General features: G+C 38.0%; 1 protein-coding gene across 6 annotated transcripts in view; it reads left to right on the forward strand.

Moving 5' to 3' along the window:
* Window positions 1-20928, forward strand: part of RIMS1 (regulating synaptic membrane exocytosis 1) — a 487540-nt gene that overhangs the window by 411018 nt on the left and 55594 nt on the right. For 5 of the 6 annotated variants that reach the window (XM_065400580.1, XM_065400581.1, XM_065400582.1 and 2 more), the window contains one exon: window positions 16707-16942. The exons of the other annotated variant lie outside the window; for it this stretch is intronic. In XM_065400580.1, the coding sequence (XP_065256652.1) occupies window positions 16707-16942 (236 nt within the window). The remainder of the gene's footprint in view (window positions 1-16706; window positions 16943-20928) is intronic. 6 annotated transcript variants of the gene reach the window in all.

Raw genomic sequence — 20928 nt, forward strand, 5'->3', positions numbered from 1 at the left:
GTTTTCAAAGCAAAAGGCACATCCCCGGCACAAAGGCCACCCCATCTGCAAAGTCCCTACTCCAAAGTTAGGGGGCACTAGGTTGAATTTTTTGACAGTGCAATACAATGTATTTTCACTACTCTCCTTCTCAGAAATGACTGAATAATTGCAGCCGGAAATTTAAAAAAAAAATCACCCTGAGGCAGACACCCAGTATGGAAAATTTCAGCCAAAATGGTAAAAGTTTGGCACAGTTATAAGCAACTGAAAACAGGGTCTTTATAATGGGCAGCCTTAATAATAGGTGTCACTGACAGCCTCACCTATAATAAGATCTTTCTTCTCTAGTCCACCAGTTGGGATCTCCCATAGGTCAGTAGTAACTAAAAATTCCTACCAGATAAAGGCTAACCAGACTATGTGAAATGAATTAGTGGTCTCAGGTTGATTCCTGTTGTCCACAAGTTACTGTAGTTCAAAAATCAACATCAGCATTGTGCTCACTGCAACTGAATGCAGTGGGTCTTTGTCTGGCAAGGGAAAAGAAGAAGGAATCCTTGTTTCTTTAAGGATCGCCTCTGCGTTGGATTGTGAGGCAGGGAAGAGAACATACCCGAATGGAGCCAAGGGGGAACAGGAAGTGGCTGGTCCAGGTGGGAACAGCGCCTCTCCAGGTGCCCAAGATGGTCTGGGTGGTATTTTTACCCAGGCAGGTCCCTCTCTTTCATCAATCATGGGCTAGCAACATCTACCTTCCCACCCATGGGACCAGAAAAGGACTGGGTTTTATGATCTACTGTGGGCATTGTTCTAGTCTCCTTTTTCTTTGGGGCTGGGCAGGAATTTTTCCCTCACTGCCTGAATGGCTGAGATAGGGTGGGGTTTTTTGCATTCCCCACGGCAGATCATGAATCCAGTGAGTTAGGCAAGGAAATCAGGTCAAGATGCTGCAACTTAGTAGGTAACATGTGTGGTAGGTGTCCAGTGCAGGATGTAGTTCTAGTGAGGATGTAGTTCCCTGATAAACAGGAGTTGAAAGGGGATTTAGGAGGAGGAAGGAAGCTGGGTAAAGGGGTTTCAGGATCCTAACATCTGGTACAGCAGGAAGATGCATGCCCTCACTTCTTTTTCCACCTCTCCCGTTATCCCTCATACAAGGGGAAGGTGGCAAGGTCCCAGCTGACGACCACCTTCCCTAACAGGCAGAAATGATTAAGGAAAGAATGGTGACCTGCACTGTACAATTTATTGCCGTGTAGTTCTAGATCAATTAGTTGTGGTCTAGTTAAAAATCCATTGCATACATTAAAATCCATTGCATCTTGTCTTTGTTCTGGCATGGCTGGGACAATGTTTCATTAACTGGCATCTTTGTTGTCGGTTTTATTGAACAGACTAAGAAATGAGTGGGCTTGGAGACTGACTAATTTACCCCTACCTCGTCGGGTTGGTTCACACATTGGTGGGGTGATGTGACTGTCACAGCTATTCCTGTCATAGGGAAAAATAGAAGATGTTAGTCTCCAAGATTACTAATGTGGCTGGCACCTTTAATAAAAAACAAATTTACCTCAGCCATTCTACCTCTGACAAAATAGTTTATTATAGAAAAAATACAGCCTGGCTCTATGGTCATTTCCATATAAGACTCAAGGTGAAGCTAGGATAATTAATGCTCTAATTATTTATTATCTAAAGATAATGATTTTTACAAAATCCTTCAGTGTGAACTGTTTTATGTGACTGTCAGAGAGAGAGAGATGAAGTCTTTAATCTCTTGAGAACATCTTCACATGAAAAATCTAGGATCGGGCACTGCATGTGCATTTTAAATTATCTAATTACCTTTCTTCTTTTAAGAAACGGCTACATTATAACATTTTTAAAATTGTAATTTATATTATTAGAATTAGCTAGTGTCCATGATATGTGACATCAGAAGTATTCCCTCTTCTCTTCTTCACCTCTATCCTTTCTATTCTTCTCCTTTTCTTCATCTCATCTCTCTTTCCTTCTCTCTCCCCTTCCTTTTCCCTGCTCCTTTTCTATTTTGTGTCTGTTACCAGTACTATTATTGCTGTTGTTTATTGTTTAAAGACCAAAAAATAATGTGCTTGATACTGACAATGCATCTGTATTCCATAAAGAGCAATGAGATCACACACTCTATGTGCAGTTCATCTACTGGGGACAGACAGAAACAAACATAGGGTTTTATTATGGAGATACAAATCGGTTTTATTAGGGAGAATTATTCAAACAGCAAAGGAAAAAGTGTGATTTTAGTGCACTATTGGTACTGTTGAGCAAGTTTCCTCAGTTGTGTTGACAAGTAGTAGTGTTTAAGAGTTACTTTAATTCTCACTGAAGGATGCTGGCCAGACTATTAATTTTTTAGGATCAGCGCTGAATTGAGCTTTATTTCTGTTCAAAAATTGTCCACAGAGTGATTTTTAAAAGTGAGTTTGTTCATCATTTGTTCAATATAGTGTTAATATTAACACATTTCTGGATGTTTACAAACACTTCATTAAACTATTGCTTTATATGTTTCATACTTGTATTTCGTTAATTGGGCTGTGTGATTTGTCACCTAACTCACATTGTATTGTAAATATGGTTTCACTTCCTAATTGGATAGCTTCCAAACTCTCAAATAGCTTTCTAGATAGCATTTAAACATTTCCAGCATCAAACTCCTGCAAATATATATTCACGTGAGTTTTTGACTCAGTTTATGTGAACAAAATTTAATTTCTGGCAACAAAAACTAACTTGTACAAGTATTCTTGGAAAGCATATTAAAAGAGATTGCAAATATGCAATTCTTATGTAATGCCCATAAATACTTTTTGAATTATTTTCCCCATTTTACTGAAGACTGACAATTTCAGAAATTTAAAAACAAAAAAAAAGGTCGCAGTTAGTACAGACTGTACCAGAATTACTGAGTATTTCTTTGGTCCAGCTAACTTCCATCTGATGTGAAAAGAACTCTGTTTATTTTAGTCTTAGCTGGCAAAAATTTCAGGAAAAAAGGATATGTTATCCCCTGTGTTTTCTGAGAAACCAGAATATTTGAATTAATCTATTAAATGCTATATTTTGTAGAGGCATGAATCTTACAGCAAATATAATTTATCTTAGGTAAATATATTTCTAAGGTTGACAAAGCAATATAGACAGACACTTTATAGTTTGGAGATATTGAAATCTGAGAAACTTCTAATAAAAAGAGTTTATTTTTTTGAAATGTGATATTCGTTCTCATCTTTCCCTTTGGTCCAAAACTATTGTATGCTTAGATAGTTATTAGTATTAATGAGCTACTTCATTGTAAATGGTTGCCACGGGGGCTAAGAATTACTACATGGTTCTGCATTCAGCAGAAAAGGCAAGAAGCTTACTAGCTAGTGCTGGTGCAGGCTGGTGATTCTAAGGATTCAAGTCATTACATCTATGTAAAGACAAGCCTTATCTTAATTTCTTCCATACTGCAAGGAATACTAGAGATTATTTACTTACTGATGGCTCTGTATATTGGAAAAACAAATGGAGTAAAGATTGGTGATTATGAACATATACATCTAAAACATCTCTTTATGAACCATCAATATGCCTAAGAGGATGAAAGAAACATGATTTTAGCTATGATCATGACTAATGACTAGCCTGAATTTTTAACAGAATTTATTTACATAGGTGATATTACATAGGTGAGTTTATTGGTGAAGCATGTTCTAATTAGCTATGCAATGTTTACTTTTCTTTTTCATGTGATATAAATGTATGTATGGCTGGTATGCATTTGATACAACTACAGAAAAATAGTCAGGGTATCACTAACTTAAATGTGTATTTCTAAATCAAAATTATTGCCTTATCTATGCAATATGTATTAAAACACTTTAAATATATGTAATTGATCTCTGCCTCTGGTTATATAGATTGTTTACATAGTGCCTGTTCAGTGTTCATTTTGCAGGATTTACTTAAGGGTTATTTTTTATGCCAGTTGGTTAAGAACATACTATTCTCTGAATAGATATTTGGGTCCTCATGGTTTATTCTTCATTCAGGTAAATACCAGTGAAGTACAACTTTCAAATAAATACAATAGATTGCAAAAGTACTGTTTTCATATTTGCTTCTGGCTATTGAAATACAAAGTTGATTTACCGGAGTTTGGTAGGGATCTCATTTTACTTACAATCCATTTCAGTTACATAAATTATTGCTTTGGCAGATTATAATTAAAACTGTTTTTCATTCATAAAGTAAACATTCTGCTCCTGTTTGGCACTCAATATGACTAGAATTTAATAATCTGTCATGAATGCATAGTGCTGAAGGACAACTCATATGGTGTGAATTAGGGCCCGATCCTGCTTTCATTGTAGTCAATTGGAGTTTTGTTATTCCATTTCAGTGGAAGAAGAATCAGATCCTTCATTTTCAATGCTAAAAATGTTTAAATGTTTAAAAGAAAAAAAAAACAAGAATAAACAATAAAACAAAATTACAGTTATTTTTTGGTCTAGTTAAAAATGGTTTGTTTCTACATTTGGTGGATAAAATATAATAAATATTTAAGTCAGTTGTCTGCCATTAAACCTATATTTTAATTTACTTTTCTATGTAAGCCTTATTAATGATTCATATAAATACCAATCTGAAAAAGGCACATAAAAGTACAAATCAAAGAACTAAACTTAACCAAAATGGTTACAAATTAAGACAGAGCTACTACTTATTTCATTCATTCACCTTCATTCATTTGTCATGTAAAGTGCAAAAACTATTACTAAAAAATCAGTATTTGAAGATGTCTGAGGTCCAGTGTTTTTAAAGTAAGTAATATGCAAATCCAAAGAAATCCTAGTATATGTGAACTGTAAGAAAATGGCTTGAATACAGGATTTTATCATTTTTTAGATCTACTATGGATGGCTTTTTAATAAAAGGTATGAAATTAAGTTATTACATAGTAAAATACAAAACACAGAAGTTCTGTCCATAATACAGAAATACATTTAAACTATCTGTAACTGGAATTATTGTACACATTCATGATTTTTAGTTTGTTAATACTGTTTGTGAATCAATATTTAATCATTGTTAATTATACTGAATGGCTGTAGCCACTGTAGTAATGGTAACAGTGTTGCTATGGTGATAATTAGAAACAACTTCATCTTGGTGCTGTAAAGATGTTCATCTGGAATAGTAGTTACAGAGAAAAAGATGCTCAGAGAATCTTCAAGAGAAGGTTAGGTGACTTATGTCTCTGAAAATCAGTTAAGTATATTGGTCCAGACTCTGATCTCCATTACCCTTGTGTTAATCTGGAAAACTCTATTCACTTCAGTTAGATTTACACTTTGATAATTGAATCTGAATTGACATCTTAACTTCAGAATCTACCAATTTATGTTCCAATCCTGCAAAAGAATTCTGTACGTGCTTAAATGTAAGTGTGAAAATAGTCCAACTGAGTCTTTGCAGAGTCATAGTATAGTAGTATCTAATATAAGCATTAAGGTGACATGCAAAGGGAAAAAATTGCACTTGTGTTATTTTTTGCTTCTTTATGATATATAAAGAAGGCTGGAAATGTATTTCCAAAAACAAAATTTGGGGGGGGAGGGTTTATGTGTCTCTGGACTCAGCTATAGCCTCTTTTTTGTCACTCTGACCTTTTCCTAGCTAGCTGTATACCACCTCTCTGTTGCCAATGGCAGCAAGCAATGTAGCAAGAGAGTACTGCACTCCAGTGATCCTCAAGGGACCATTGCAAGCTGGCAGAATTTAGAGCAGCCCTGCAGTCGTGCTAAGTAACGCCGGGGCTGATTTAGCCAAGGCATTCGGAGAGCACAAAAAAGGCTTCAAACCATCCTTTCCCCTCCCTTTTCAGCAGTGCTGAGTAGAGGTCTGGTGCAGCTGAGGATCTGGCCCTAAAAACTTTGGGTCCTGTATCTTTATGTCCTTGCCTCCACTAGTCTCTGTCTAGTCTATTCTGACAGCTGTTCACATTGGGGCCCAGCAGCTGTGGGACAGCAACAATGCCAGCATCATATTAGTGAGAATTTTTAGGAAAAATAGGTTAAGGTAGACAAGGCTGATGATGATGGAGTTTTAATGAAAGGTTGACACCACAAGAGTGAAAGTTGAGCAATTGATAGGGGACGATATTTTTAAGTGGACTGTTTAAAATTCTGTTTTTTGCTTATTTTTGTTAACACTAAGCTTCAATAACTAACAAATTTTTTGGACAAATGCCATTTCTGTTAAAGATTTAGTAACCTAATCCCTGTAGTTAAGGTGTGAGAATTTATAAATATGCATCTCCTGAGACCTCCACAGATTCCTCCAGCCAGCCCAGGAAGACAAGACTTGAAATTTCTAAGATAAAACAAGCAGAACCCCAACACCAAACTTACCCCATTTTTCTCTTTAAGAAGAATCTTTGATGTTCTTTATATATCATAAAGAAGCAAAAGGAGGAACTACCCTAATTTTTAATAAGGCTTTTACAGGTCACTAGGAAATGTAGTTATAAGTCTCGAATTGTTTAGGAAATATATATATGAGAAACATACAGGATTTCTTTTTAAATTTACTAAATTATAAAGCCACATTTCTTTATGAATTAGAGGAAATTATTTGCTAATAGATTTTATAGGGAAAGATAATAATGAGTCATAAAAATCAAAGCACAAAACAGTGGGAGTGTAGTAACAAAAACATGTAGGCTTGCTCTAAAAAACCTGAAAAACCTTCAGATTCATGTTTGTTTACTTACTTCAAGGATGAATTTTATAAATTAATACAATTAATCAGTTGATATTCATTATCAAAAATGACACATTCCTGTAAATTACTATTTCAAGTAAATACATTTTAATGTGTTTGCAACATTTCAGCTAAATGTTAACAAACACTGTGAGCACAAGTATTTAAAATTTCTTAATTCTTTATTACATGAGATATTAATTTCACTCTATTTTAGACTATACTTATTTATAAACTAAGAGCTGTACAATTGTATGGGGCTGTATAGCGCACAGCAGAGGTAAAAGTGCTACAGAACATTTCACCAGCAAGCATGATCTGCAGAAATTCTCACTAAAATTCAAACTGCAATACTAGTGTAGATGAGGCTCAGGCATCTGGGCCCTAGATACACAATAACATGGAGCCCCCATGGCTCTGTCCCTATAGCCCCACCTCTGCAATGTGGCTACACCTCAGACATGAAATGACAGTAGTAAAGCTTCACCCTCCCAGAAAAGTAAAGCAAGGAACATTGGGACCCCTTCTTGCCCCCACAAATGGCAACCGGGGCCTCTTCTCCCCAACAAAGGGGCAGTAGATGGACTCCTAGAAGCCTTGGTATATCTGTGTCTGTGGGTAAATGGGCCAGGCCTGCTGCACTGCCATAAACTACTTTCTGCTGGGGTAGTGTTGGCAGGACCCTCGTACAGTGAGCCATGACGTTAACACCCTATTTGAATGTGTGGGGCAGATCACACTACTCAGAACTATTGTGTCAGGGTCAGGCTGTCTGCAGACTCAGGCAGATAGTATTGCATTGGTTACACTGGGTTCACATTCTCTGTCCTTTCTTTTATAACTGTGAGGGCTAGAAATTTACTTTTTAAAAACAAAATGAAAGAAGTGATCCTGAGGTAATCACAGTAGCCTAGGAGCTGGGTCTCTGCCACAGGCCAATAGGGCATATCTCATTTCTAGCCTCATCTGGCACTTGGGAGCATTGTTAAAGCTCCTGGTGACTTTTTGGTGACCTGTGTAAAATGAGTTGCCCAGTTCAGTTCAGATCTTAATTGCACTAACTGGCAGCTGATTGTCGTTTTAGTAGAGAAGCTAAAAACTGAGCTATCATAAGACTAACTACCCTCAACCAAGAACTTTGTCTGCACTAGAGAAATTTACCATCTCCCTAGAACATGTGTACAACATTTAATGTGCACCTCCCCGCAACTCATAAAGATGATGCCTATGATTCAAAGAACAAGTTGGAATAGACTAGGCTTTCAGAAGGTTTAAAATATGGCTTACACTTAACCAATGTACAGCCAGTGTGATGTGGGTGTGCTGAAATGGCTCAACTAATTCTCTCGCCACTTTCCCCCAGTGCACCTTTCAAAATCTCCTCCAGGAACTGGGCTAAGATACCCAGAAAATATTGCGACAGAAATCGTTTAAAAGAGAACTAGGGTGAACAAAGGGAAAACCTGCTACAGTTCCTCCACCAACTCAGCAAGCGTGATGCGGAGGCAATGAACACTTTATGATTGACTTCAACCACTTCAGTTCCCTAGTATAGATACAGCAACAGAGGCAGTCCCTTGCAGGTCAGAGTCAAGGTAGAATGTTGCTGATGCAGTGTGGAGAAGCGTGCACTGCCGCTGCCTAAGAGGTACATGTTCTATAAATAAATGGAAAGTTCAATGTGCAGTATTGACAGTCTGACACGTTTCATGAGCCCTGAATTCACTATTTTTTTTAAATATGAAGTTTCAAAACTTCCAAATATAACCTTTAAAATGCTATATTTTACTGAAGTGGGCTAATTGTCCTAGCAACCTTCAGTTACAGAGCTAGAAAATATACACTTACCTTCATGTTCTATAATTCAAGTCTCAGAGAAAATACTAATTTGTATTCCCTGTTCACAAAAGAAGTTTCTAAGTGAATTTTGTAACTTTCATTAGAGTATTTCTAATTGGTTGGTGTATGTATAGTAAATACAAAAAATGCATTAACTACTGTATTCCTATGGGTTGGGTAGTCCTGATTCACATTCAGTTGGCATTGAAGTATTTGTGGGAAGGAAAAGAGGAACAAAATGTGTGTGTTATATGAAATAAAATATGACTGTTAGAAAAGATATTTTGAAAGGCTGGATTTTACTGCAGTGAAATAGATCTCATTACAGCGAGGTTGATCTAGCAATAAAATAGTAATAGCAAGTGAGGTAGAGTATTTAGTTTATGAAGCAATCAGCATACTTGTAAAACAGTTTGCTTGGGTATTGAGAGCAAGAGGGAAAGTCTCTCTCTCCCCACACCACACACAAAGGTAATATTTTGGTTATGTGCACCTACCATCATGACTGGGGTAAAAAGGAAAAGAATGAATCTGTGTGCAAGTATGATGGCCTTCATGTATGCCAGCACCAGGCTTTGAAGTGGGGACATTTAGAGTATAGCTACACTGCAGCTGGAAGCATACCTCCCAGCCCGAATAGACAGACTCACACTAACTCAAGCCAAACTAGAGGACTAAAAATTGCTATTTCGGGTGGCAGCTCAGGCTCTCACGCCCACCCAACCCCCTGGGTCTGAGCTAGGGTGGCTAGCCTGAGTCTCTGCCAGTGCCATGACATCCACACTGCAACTTTAGCACGCTGGCTTGAGCCAAGTGAGTACAAGCTCGCCCCGAGTTGCAGTGTAGACATAACCTCAGTACTGAACGCATGAGTCTACAGTTTCAGATAAAAAACCAGGCTCTGTAGGTTTGGAGCTGTAACAGATTTGCATCATCTGTGAATTGAGTACAGAAGAGGACACCCACTGACCACAACATTTTGGCACCTAAGGCGGGGAGCTCAAATGACGCCCCCATGCCCCCTTGCTTGGGCCAAAACTTTGAAAGGTCTCAATTCTGCCTTCTTCCTGTTCTACTCCTCTCATGATACTGCTCTGCTACCTACCCCCAATAAAGGAGAACTAACAACTTAAAATGCCTTGTTCAAAAATTTTAAGTAACACTTAACTTTCAAACGCCTGAACAGCAAATGTAACTTTTCTTGTCTGCATAGTAAACACTGGCATTTTTATCTGTTTGAATAATCAAAGTGGTGCTTTCCATGCCTTCTTGGTTGCAAAGATTTGAACTGCTTCCTGAAGGTCCACAGTCTGGGCCAGCTCATGCTTTATTGAGATGGTTGCAAGGCCAACCAGCCTCTCCTGTGCCATTGTGGAGCGTAGATGTGTTTTTATTAACTTCAGCTTGGAGAAGCTGTGTTCTCCACTGTCAACTGTTACAGAAAGTGTTAGAAGTATGCACAGAGCAACAAAAGCATTTGGAAAGAGGGTGGTCATCTTATTTGTGCGCATATATTCAAGAACAGCCTTTGGAGTTGATCCTGCTGAAATGTATCTTGAAAGGGCTTTCAGTTCATCACCTAAATCACTCACATCAATATTGCACATGTCATCATGTGTCAACACTGTCTCTGGTGCCCTGCATTGCTGGTGTAGGTCTTCTTCAGGTATAGTGAGGAGTTTTGGAATATCATATAACATCCCAAATATACTGCTGTGTTCCTTGAGCTGCATGAAACGTTCTTCAACTGACTGTATTGCACAATCTAGCACCTGGTTAAAGAATTCAACTTTGAATTGTTGTTTGGGGTCTCTTATGGGATTATCCCATGCCTGGTAATCAAAATGTCGTCTTCTTCGATGATTCTTGTATTCTTGAATGGGTGGGAAAATAGCTTCAGTGTGAAGTTCCTCTGCCAACTTCTGTGCACTCTTCAGAACATTTCGAAATCCCTCATCTGACTGGTAAGACTGTAGGTATGACTTTGCTTTGTCCAGTTGTTCCATTGCTCCAGATATATCAAGGTCAACTCCTTGGAGTCTCTTGCTTACAACATTTATTTCAAACAGTACGTCATGCCACAACACTAAGCCACACAGAAATTTGAAGTTATGTATGTTTCTGGTGATTCCATTTTCCTTTGCCACTGTTCTCCCACGAACAGTTCCTGTCATAGCATTATCCTCCATAATGGCAACTATGGCATCATCTATCTTCCCAATTTGGTGTTTGATAGGCTTTATCGCCTCCACTCGACTTTCCCATTGTGTGGCACTCAGTGGTTTCAGTGTCAGAGAGGATGTTCCCAGATGTTGCTTCAAAATTTGCCATTGATGAGTTGATGCAGAGAAAAATACATAGATGCTTTGAATTACATTAAAAAATTCAGCAGCCTCACTAGAAGCTGATGCCGCATCACTGATCACCAAGTTCAATGAATGAGAACTGCATGGGACAAAAAAAGCTTGAGGGTTTAACTCTCGGATCCATGTCTGCACTCCTCTGTTCTTTCCTCTCATGTTGGCACCATTATCGTAGCCCTGACCTCTCATGTCAGCTATCGCAATTCCCGTATCTTCCAGCTTTTTAAGAAGCACATTTGTCATACCAGTTCCTGTAGTATCATCAATGTCAATACATTCTAGAAAATGCTCTCTGACAGTCACCATTGCAGGGACATTTTCACTAGGTTCTGTTGTTGTTACAAAACGCACCATTAAAGTAATTTGTTCCGTATGGTTGATGTCAGGTTTGCAGTCCAGAATAACAGAGTAATATCTTGCTGACTTCAGATCTGCCACAATCTTCTGTTTGACTTTTGTTGCCAGTAACTGTATGATCTCATTTTGAATTGTTTTTCCAAGGTAGTGGTGTGTGTACATTTCTTGGGTGGTGACTCTTCTTAGCCCAGGTCTACACTAGCGGGGGGTCGACCTAAGATACGCAACTTCAGCTATGTGAATAGCGTAGCTGAAGTCGGCGTATCTTAGGTCAACTTACCTGGCTGTGAGGACGGCGGCAAGTCAACCGCTGCCACTCCCCCATCGACTCCGCTTCCGCCTCTCGCGAGCTGGAGTTCCGGAGTCGACGGAGAGCGTGATCGGGGATCGATTTTATCGCATCTACACTAGACTAGACTTTCTCTGAGATGCTCCTGGAGTACAGCATCAAACTCAGCCATCAGCTCCACAATTTTAAGGAAGTTTCCATTGTTTGGCACATAAGCTGATCTGAAGTGCCACGCAGTGCTAGGTTTTGGGTAGCAAGCATTTTCACAATGGCAATGAGCCTTTTCAGAACATTTTGCCAGTAAAGAGACTCTGATGCAATCTTCTCTTAATGCTGAGCATCTAGGGTGGCCTTTAACCTTAGTCTCATCTCAAGCTCTTTCCACCTATGGAATGCTCTCTGGTGATTTGCTGCCTTCTCATGGCATGCCAGATTTCTAGCCAGATTTTTCCAGTCCTTTGTTCCTGTAGAACCCAATGTGGCTAGAACATTAGACTGGAAGAGTTTGCAACAAAAACAGTATGCAGCATTCTGGGTTTTTGAGTACATAAACCATGGCCTCTCCACTGAGAAGCTGGTGTTAATCAGTCCAGGCTCCTGGGGTGCTAGAGAGGTACATAAGAGGCTCCTCCTCCTCTCTCTCCCTGCAACTCCTGCTGCTTTCTGTTATTCCCGCTCACCTTTTCTCCTGCCTGCCTGTTAAGTCTCTTGTGCCCTCCTTCCTCCAGCACAGCACTCCACCATCTCTGTGCATCTAGAGCAGAGAGAATACATATGCACCAGCAGCAGACACAATTTTCTACACTCTGGGTTCTAGTAGCGCCCCCCCCCCCCCCAGTCTGGCACCTGAGGCAGCCACCTCAGTTCGCTTCATGGTAAGGCCAGCCCTGACTGGTTAAACATTAGTTGAATTAATATTAGTTTGGCATATTGTGCTGAATTAATAAAGAGTGCCCTCCCCATATTGCAGGAAATTTAATTGTTTATAAAGTCTGATCTTGTGGTAAAAACAAAAGTAATTTTATTTTTTAAAAAGTGCTGGTAACACAAATTCTTTGACAAAAGTAAGTTCCATTATTAGCAAATTTAAATAAATGATTAGATTGATAGGAAGGAACATTTTCAAAGAAAATATTTGTTTGTTCTCAGAGAAATATGCAGTCTGCCGAACAGCTTGAGAATTGTGTTGAGAATTGGATCCATGGTTGAGCCACATCTGTATTCCCACTATGAGCTGATAGGATATAAAGAGCTAATGTTTTAGGCATTCTTTTCTGACTATGAGACACAATGTTCTTAGAATCCTCCTTCCAGCTATTTCAAAAGTGCCGTGATTGCGGCTCGCTATGGGTGTGTTAAATGCCCCATCCTTACATCCAGTGTTAATGCATCGCACAATAGCGCATAGATGTAACAGTAAACCCAAAAAGTGCATACCCTGACCAGATTGGCTTAATGAGATTGGTTTTGGCCATGGAGAAGTCCACGGCGTGGAGATGCCTGAGGTAATTTTTTAATTGTATTTATTTAGATGTATACAAACCATTGAAAAGCCAGGAGTCTTGTGTCTTGTCTCCTATCCAGGAGTATTGTGTCTTTCCTAGTGCACACATGCAGTCATTTGAAGGCAGGCATTATAGAATCCAGATAACTAATTACCTGATTTTCAATGACAAATGTTATTTATATTAAAAAATCAGGTAATTAATTATCTTAATTTTGCTATTTGCACCAGCTGCAATTTGACTGTACATAAAACTGGGGGCACAAATTCAGAGTCTATTTTAGAAAATGTGACTCTTTAAATTATTTTATTTGAGAGGTCCTTCCTGAATACCAGATCCACCAAACTCTTACTCATTCAAGAAGTTTGAACTCCTGCACTGAAGCTGGTAGAACTTCTCCTATATGTAAGGACTACTCAGATGAGTAAGGGTTTGCAGACTCAAGCACTTATTCACAAATTTAACTTAATGGTAAATATTCATTGCAGTAGTTACTTAAAAATAATAATAGTTCTTGTCAGTAATACTCAATCCATTGAATTTTAGAGTTTGTTACATGCTTTTATGAAGAAAATATAATTGTAGTAACATCTTGTACATGGATCCTTTTCTCTGATGTTTATACATTTTCTGTAGAACATCTTTTTGTGCAATGATGGTTTTGGAAAAAGAGAACAGTTTATTTGAAAGGGACAAAGTTTTCTTGATAACTGCTGCAGGTTCTTAAGAATTCAGATTTGTTAAGGATTGAGGTTTTTATATACAGCATACTAAGAAATATAAAACAATGTTGTATTGGAAGTATCAGAATGTATGTGTCCTTCCCATATAAAACAAAAGTGTTTTGCTACATGGGGGAAAAAGGGACCTATTTTAAGCTCTTTGTGCCTCAGGTAGTCCACTAAAAAGTCTCCGTGAGTGCTGCAATGCAGCACAGCACATTGTCTAAGACAAGCGAATATATGTTTTAGTTTCCACATAAAGTTTCTTTCAAGCTTACAATAACAAACTGCTGTGTGATAAAAGGTGATCAAACAGAGAATCACTTTTTAATACAAAATAATAGTTTTCTTACAAATATTGCAAGATGTTATTTTTCCTGTTTCTTGTATCTCACAGTGACAGAGGTTATTATGTGTGCTGTTTATATTGTGAGAGATTAACAAACCTGGATAAGTGGCAATAAAAACATTCTAGATTTGTATTTATTTTATACTTCTCTATGATCACTGTTTGGACAAAGATGGATTAAGGCTTAACGATGCCCAGATCCATGGAAACACCAAGGCCGTCACAGAAGTCAGGTCCTCCCCACCTAGGAGGAAGACTCTTCTTCCCAGCCCAGCCCCCTTAGCTCCTGTCCTGACAAACTTTCTTGTCTATCTTATACTTCTTACTGTTTGTTCTTCCTGCCAAGTCAGGTAGAGAAGCCCACCTCTCCATCCAAAGGAGGCTGCCCTAATCAGCCCCTTCTTTAGGGTTCTGGTATGTCATCATGTCTCCTTCTGAGGAGGTCCTGGCAAGTGAAAATCCAGTTCATCAATAAATTCCACTTTCCATTTCGAAATGGAGATTATAAAATACTCAATTAACCATCCTTCAGACTTATCCCACTGTGTTTTGTTTGTACGTTACAGTAAAGCTAATCAGTAGTAATACAACTAAGATCAAGAACCCAGACTGTGTTAGTCTAATTTAACAACTCCAAAACATAAATTTTAAAAATAAAAAATTAAAAATTTAATTTTAAATAAATAAATTAATTAATGGAGATATCCCATCTCCTAGAACTGGAAGGGACCTTCAAAAGTCATAGAGTCCAGCCCGCTGCCTTCACTAGCAGGACCAAGTACTGATTTTGCCCCAGATCCCTAAGTGGCCCCTTCAAGGATTGAACTCACATCCCTGGGTTTAACAGGCCAATGCTCAAACCACTGAGCCATCCCTCCCCCATAAAGTGGGTCAAGTTGCAGTTTAAATTCCCGGGTCTATATGGGGATGATTGCCAACTTAGCACTACCATTAGAGATAAGATAACACCTAGTATTAGGAATCTGAGATGTTAGCCTTTATTAAGTAACTTAGTCTGTCCCTTTGCTAAAGTGGGATTGTTCCCTAGAGTATAGTTCCCAATGCTCTGTCCAGTCCTTGTCTGCAGCATCAACAGGAGGTTTATAAATTGAAAGCACTCAAATTCAAACAGGTATTTGCTGTTTTATCAAATGAAAATGAAACAAACAAACAAACCTGGCTATGTGCTTTGCTTTTTGAGTTAATTTAGTGAAAGACCCACTGGTTGGTGGGCAAGCTGGAAAATAAAACTGACTCATTCAGCATCAAATGCCACAGCAACAACTATATGGCTGAAACCAGACAATCATTATGCTCTCCAATGAACTCACACAGAAAAAATGATAAAAGACAAAAACACCATATCACCAGTGGGCAAACACTTTTCACAAAGTGATCATTCCATATCTGACCTCTCAGTACTCATCTTTAAAGGAAACCTGCACAACATCTTCAAAAGACAAGCTTGGGAACTTAATTCATAACTCTGCTAGATACCAAAAACCCTGGATGCAACAGACACTGGGTTTATGGATCATTACAACAGTTTGTAACACACCCCACTGCTTGCTGACCCCTAATTGCCCACTTCATTTTAAGTGGTCTCCCACAACATGTCTTAATCCCTAATGGTTAACAATCTGTGTCCACTTGTATTTAGCTCAGACACTCTGGTTTCCTTCCTCAGACCCTAAGAAGAGCTCTGTGAAGCTTGAAAGCTTGTATGTTCCACCAACAGAAGTTGATCCCCCAAAAGATATTACCTCACCTACCTTATCTGACTCATTTATGACATTCTTAAGACTATATATTTTCCTCCATAGAAGGATTGTTGCATTTACCTGAGAAAACCAATAGGAAGTCATAGAAAATACTCAGATAAATTACATCCTTGCTTACAAGGGAGCTGGTTACATTTGGCAAGCTACTCAATTGACCTTTGAGGTCCTTGGAATACATTGTCCTATAATAATGAATAGAGTTATTTTAATGGGGGTCTGGTTATTTATTCTTCTCTTTTAGTAAAGTGTAGCAGGTAACAAATAGAGTGTCCTATGTCTAGTGACAGCCCAGTCCATTGCAAGCAATGCTTATAATATATGTATATTAACCTACCTGTGTTTTCTTTAATATATTTGTTTACGTTGGCAATAAAAAATACTAGAGTATCACTGTATATATTCAGTGGTCACTGTATATATTCAATGGATGCATAGATCAAGACTCCATGTAACTGATACATCTCTGTGTTTGTGTGTTTCCACCTCTTTGAAGAACCATCATGTTTATTTTTTTGTTGAAGAGGTGAAGGATAGATTACAATGTAGAGAGCATATAGTTTGAGAGATGTCAAATCAATTATATATTTGGATACCAAATAAACAGAGTTATAATAAGATTTTACTTTAAAATGACTGTTGAATTAATTTGCTAATAAAATGAATTACGTTTTGGAGACACTATTACACTATTACACTTAATTTAAATGTTTTTACTTTGTAAATATAGTACGTTTACCCCTAAAATGCAAGGCAGACGGATGGGGACATCAGGGAGAATCATCACAAAAAGCACAAGTGTGAGTGGAGAGATGTACAAACTGGAACATAATGATGGGAGTCAATCAGACACTGCTGTCGGGACAGTTGGAACAGGTGGGAAGAAAAGACGATCCAGCCTCAGTGCCAAAGTGGTTGCCATAGTATCTCGAAGGAGCAGAAGCACATCCCAACTTAGCCAAACAGGTGAGTGACATATACTCAAATTGAAAACAGGTCCCTTTAAATATTTCAGCTTATACTTTACCCATGGCATATGGACTAGTCATATGTGTATGTCAGAATGTAGTCCACTGAGAAAAAGCTCTTTCCATCTCAGAAAGAGTTTTTGAGTCATTTAATTTTGTCTGATTTCTAAACTTGGCAAAGAATCCATACAGTGGTGTTTTAAAAATATGTATTATAAATCTCTTCTGTCCTGATGAATGAATGTGTTTATCTCTCAGAAGCCTTGTTTACATGTAGCAAGGAAATGCAAAGAGACATATGTGGGTATCAAGAGTTTATGGGTTAGACATGAATGACATACTGCATGTACAAAATCTTTTTTGACAGAACAATTCAGTACAAATGCAAGACTTGTAACCTGCAGCATATAAAGGTCAGTTATATAACAGGCATAATTTTAAGGTGTAGGTGTAGCACCTACAGTATCAACATGTTTAATATTATTTTTAAGAGATTACATCTCATTTCTCAATTAAGAGAAAACCTAGTGTTTTCTATTTAAAAACAACACTGGCAAAATGGGGTCAGTGAATTCAGATAAATTAGAGTGCAGCATGATGCTTCATTATGCGCTTTAGGGGTTCCAATTCTTTATTGCTACTTCAGAAATCTTAAAAGCCTTGTATCTGTGTGGCCTGAAGGGGAAACAGCTCATACAGAAAGAAGCAAAAGGAAGAAATGTTTTAAAGTCCCCAGTCCTGCTCCTGCTGAACTCACTGAGTTTTGCTATTGACTTCAGTAGGAAAAGGATCAAGCCCTTAATGTCCTGTGTTGCTTAAAAAAAGGAAAGCTTCAGAATAGCCCAGCACTCAGGCATACTGTAGTGTTTCTATCACACAGTTAGGATAATCCCAAAGTGAAGGTAAGTATCAATATTGTATATTTGTATTATCAAGTCTCTGCTTTTCCTTGTTTTTCTTTTTCTCTTTTGTGAGCAGTAGAAGCAAGTTTGTTTTTATTGAGATTTCAGGCAGTTTCAATTAAAAATGTATCTATTCATCTACTTCTAATCTTATGTTTTTAAACTGAACATGCATGCTGAATTATGCATTTGAGTCAAATGATAGCTGTAATGGGATCATTTGAAGTCCAGAATTAGAAGTTATGTTAATAGTATGTTGTGCTGCTCAGAAATGCTATAGGGTCATTACCACTCAGTCTCATTAATCTAAGTAGCAAACAGATTGTTACTTAAAATAAACCATATTAGTTCAGATCAATCCAAATCAGTTACTGTAATTTAAAATTTAAAAGTGGTCTGGCAGTATTCAAAGTGTCTGTGCTGATATATTCCCCCTTTATTAAGAGCTACATATTTTAATTTTATTTATAATTATTATTTTATTTAAAGTTTATATAATTTGGTTTGAAGCTGCATTCCTTCTGGACTTCAACCCCCAATGAAACAGGAACTAACATACTGGATTAGACCTGTGATCCACCTAATAGTCTGGTACTCTGTCTTGGGCAGTGGCTGGAACAAGCTGCTTCAGAGAAGGGTACAGGAAACTCCCCAGAAAGCAGAGGTGGAGTAATTGGTCTGCCATGAAGGTCTTGCCCTGCTCCCTAATAATTATAGAGACTGGCTTAAACTCTGAACTCTGAAGTTTTATATCACTTCCCATAGGGTTTATTTTTGTCTGTTTAGGATTTTTTAACACATTAATTACTTGTAACTCTGGATATTTTTGTTATCCATAAAGTATACAATAACTCTTTGAATCTTGTTCAAATCAAGTTCAAATTGCAAATCAATTGGAGTTTTAGGTGTGTCAGGAATATAGCATCAGGCTGTTAATTTGTAAAGTTTTAAAAAGATAATATTAAATTCAGCCTGAGACTCATGTTATACTATAATTCTCTAGAGTACACAATGTCTTCCACTGCAGTGGAGACCATTGCAGTGACTTTTGCTAGCAAAATTATGGTTGTGTAGTACTTTCAGCCCTAAAACAGTGTTTAATGTGATTCTTAGTTTCCCTTATTATAAACTTAGCCAGTTCTACTGTAAGGTAAAATCTAAGCAAATTCTGTTTATTACCTGTGATTTCTCAAAATATTCCCAACAATACAGAAACTCAGTATCAGAATAAAAAGTAAGTCATTCCAAAAGGACGGGAATCAAATATTGACCTAGTAGACAGAATTGCTGACATTCCTTTGAAAAAATTCAATAGTGGAGTTCCAGGTTTCCTGAATGTGAAAGGACAATGAAGAATAATGTCTAAATGTATACAGTGCAATAATGTAAAAATCCCAAAGGTCCTTGTTTGGGCACATTTTTTAGGCCTATACAGACATATAACTTTATGTGCTTTCAGCAAAATATATGTCAGAAACCAGTGAGTTGAATTAATTGTATTTTATTGGATTAATTTAGGCACCTAGGTATAAGGCCTGATGTTCTCTTTCCAAGGAAAACCCATAGTAGGGGACTAAGTATTCAAACCCTGAGTCCTAACTCACAGAATTGTTATCACATTTTCTCTCCAGGAAGAGGGGTTTGAGGCCACACACAGAGGATGGTGGAAGCAGGGATTTCAGTAAACAAACCCTGAGGAGCTTGAGTGAACTGGGTGGCACCACTGCAGCTCTCAGTGCATTTGCAAGGAGAGCTAGCCATTCTGTGTTGGTCCCTAAATTATTTCTTACCTTGATAGTCCACCAACCCTAGGCTCAAGTATAAGATATGCTGTTCTAATGCCTAAGTACTTGTATATATTAAGACTATATAGTTCTTTATCTATCTATAGCACTATATATCCATCCTATACTTATGTATTTTGAGTGACATCATTTAAATAAATGTAGGGTCATACAATATATAAAAAAATTACTACTTGTCTACAGGAAATAGGGTAATTCAGGCCAAATAAATTAAGGATGCTTTGTGGATTTCTTTATTTTCGCACCTGTTATATTTTTATAACTCATTATTGGCTTCTCTATTTAAAATTAAAATGTGTATGTTGCTGATTAAGTAATGTAAACTAGACCCTTTAAAATAAATGTATAAATATTTATCTGTTACTAATATTTGAAAATCAGCTTCAATAGATAGACTTTTTCACAAAAAGTTGTAAATTTACATCACTATTAATATTGTGCTGCCCTCTAAAAAAAAAAGTCAGATATGCATTTATGCTGTAGATCTGTAATCAGCCAACTGATAAATGCACGTTTATTAAATTAAATAAATGTAAAGATTTATTAGTAGCTTTGAATAGCCTCGCCTGTGCCACTCAGGTCAGTTTAATAGAATGGTTGTGCTATTTACCAGAGAATATGCAATCTGAAGAAACTACTCATGACTTGCATATAAATTTGTTTCTAACCCCACGCCTTCAGGCACTGCCCTCACAGCTCCCAGTGGCCACAGTTCTCAGCCAATAGGAGCTGCGGAGCCGGGGCTCAGGGCGGGGGCAGCGCGCGGAGACCCCTGGCATCCCCTGCACCTAGGAGCCAGACATGCTGGATGCTTCCGGGAGCCGCACGGAGCCAGGGCAGGTAGGAGGCTTGCCTTAGCCCCGCTGCGCCACCGACTGGACTTTTAGCAGCCTATTAAAATCTCCATGATTGCTTACAATAGTCACTGGGAGATCAATGCCGATTCCGGTAGACTCCTGGCCATCTGGGAGGGTTGCCAACCCTAGCTCTACCTTTTAAAGCACTCACGATCATTACACAGCCATCTTGCCACTATCTCTGCTCCACTTTCCCTATACTTGGGGTATTGTCAAGCTGTATTTCCATGATGCTGTGCATCTGTCGGACTAGATCACATGTTTTCATATCAAATAGGTGTTATTCTGGGCCAAATTGGCAGGGTGTTTGCCTTCCTCACAGCATCACGGAGGCCCAATTTTAGGTTAAAAGGAGTGTGAATAGGAATTTTTAATGTTAAGAAATAATGTTGAAATGATTGGTTCATCATTATTTGTATA

This window comes from Emys orbicularis, chromosome 3 (genome assembly GCF_028017835.1).
Source record: "Emys orbicularis isolate rEmyOrb1 chromosome 3, rEmyOrb1.hap1, whole genome shotgun sequence".
Classification (NCBI taxonomy): Eukaryota; Metazoa; Chordata; order Testudines; family Emydidae; genus Emys; species Emys orbicularis.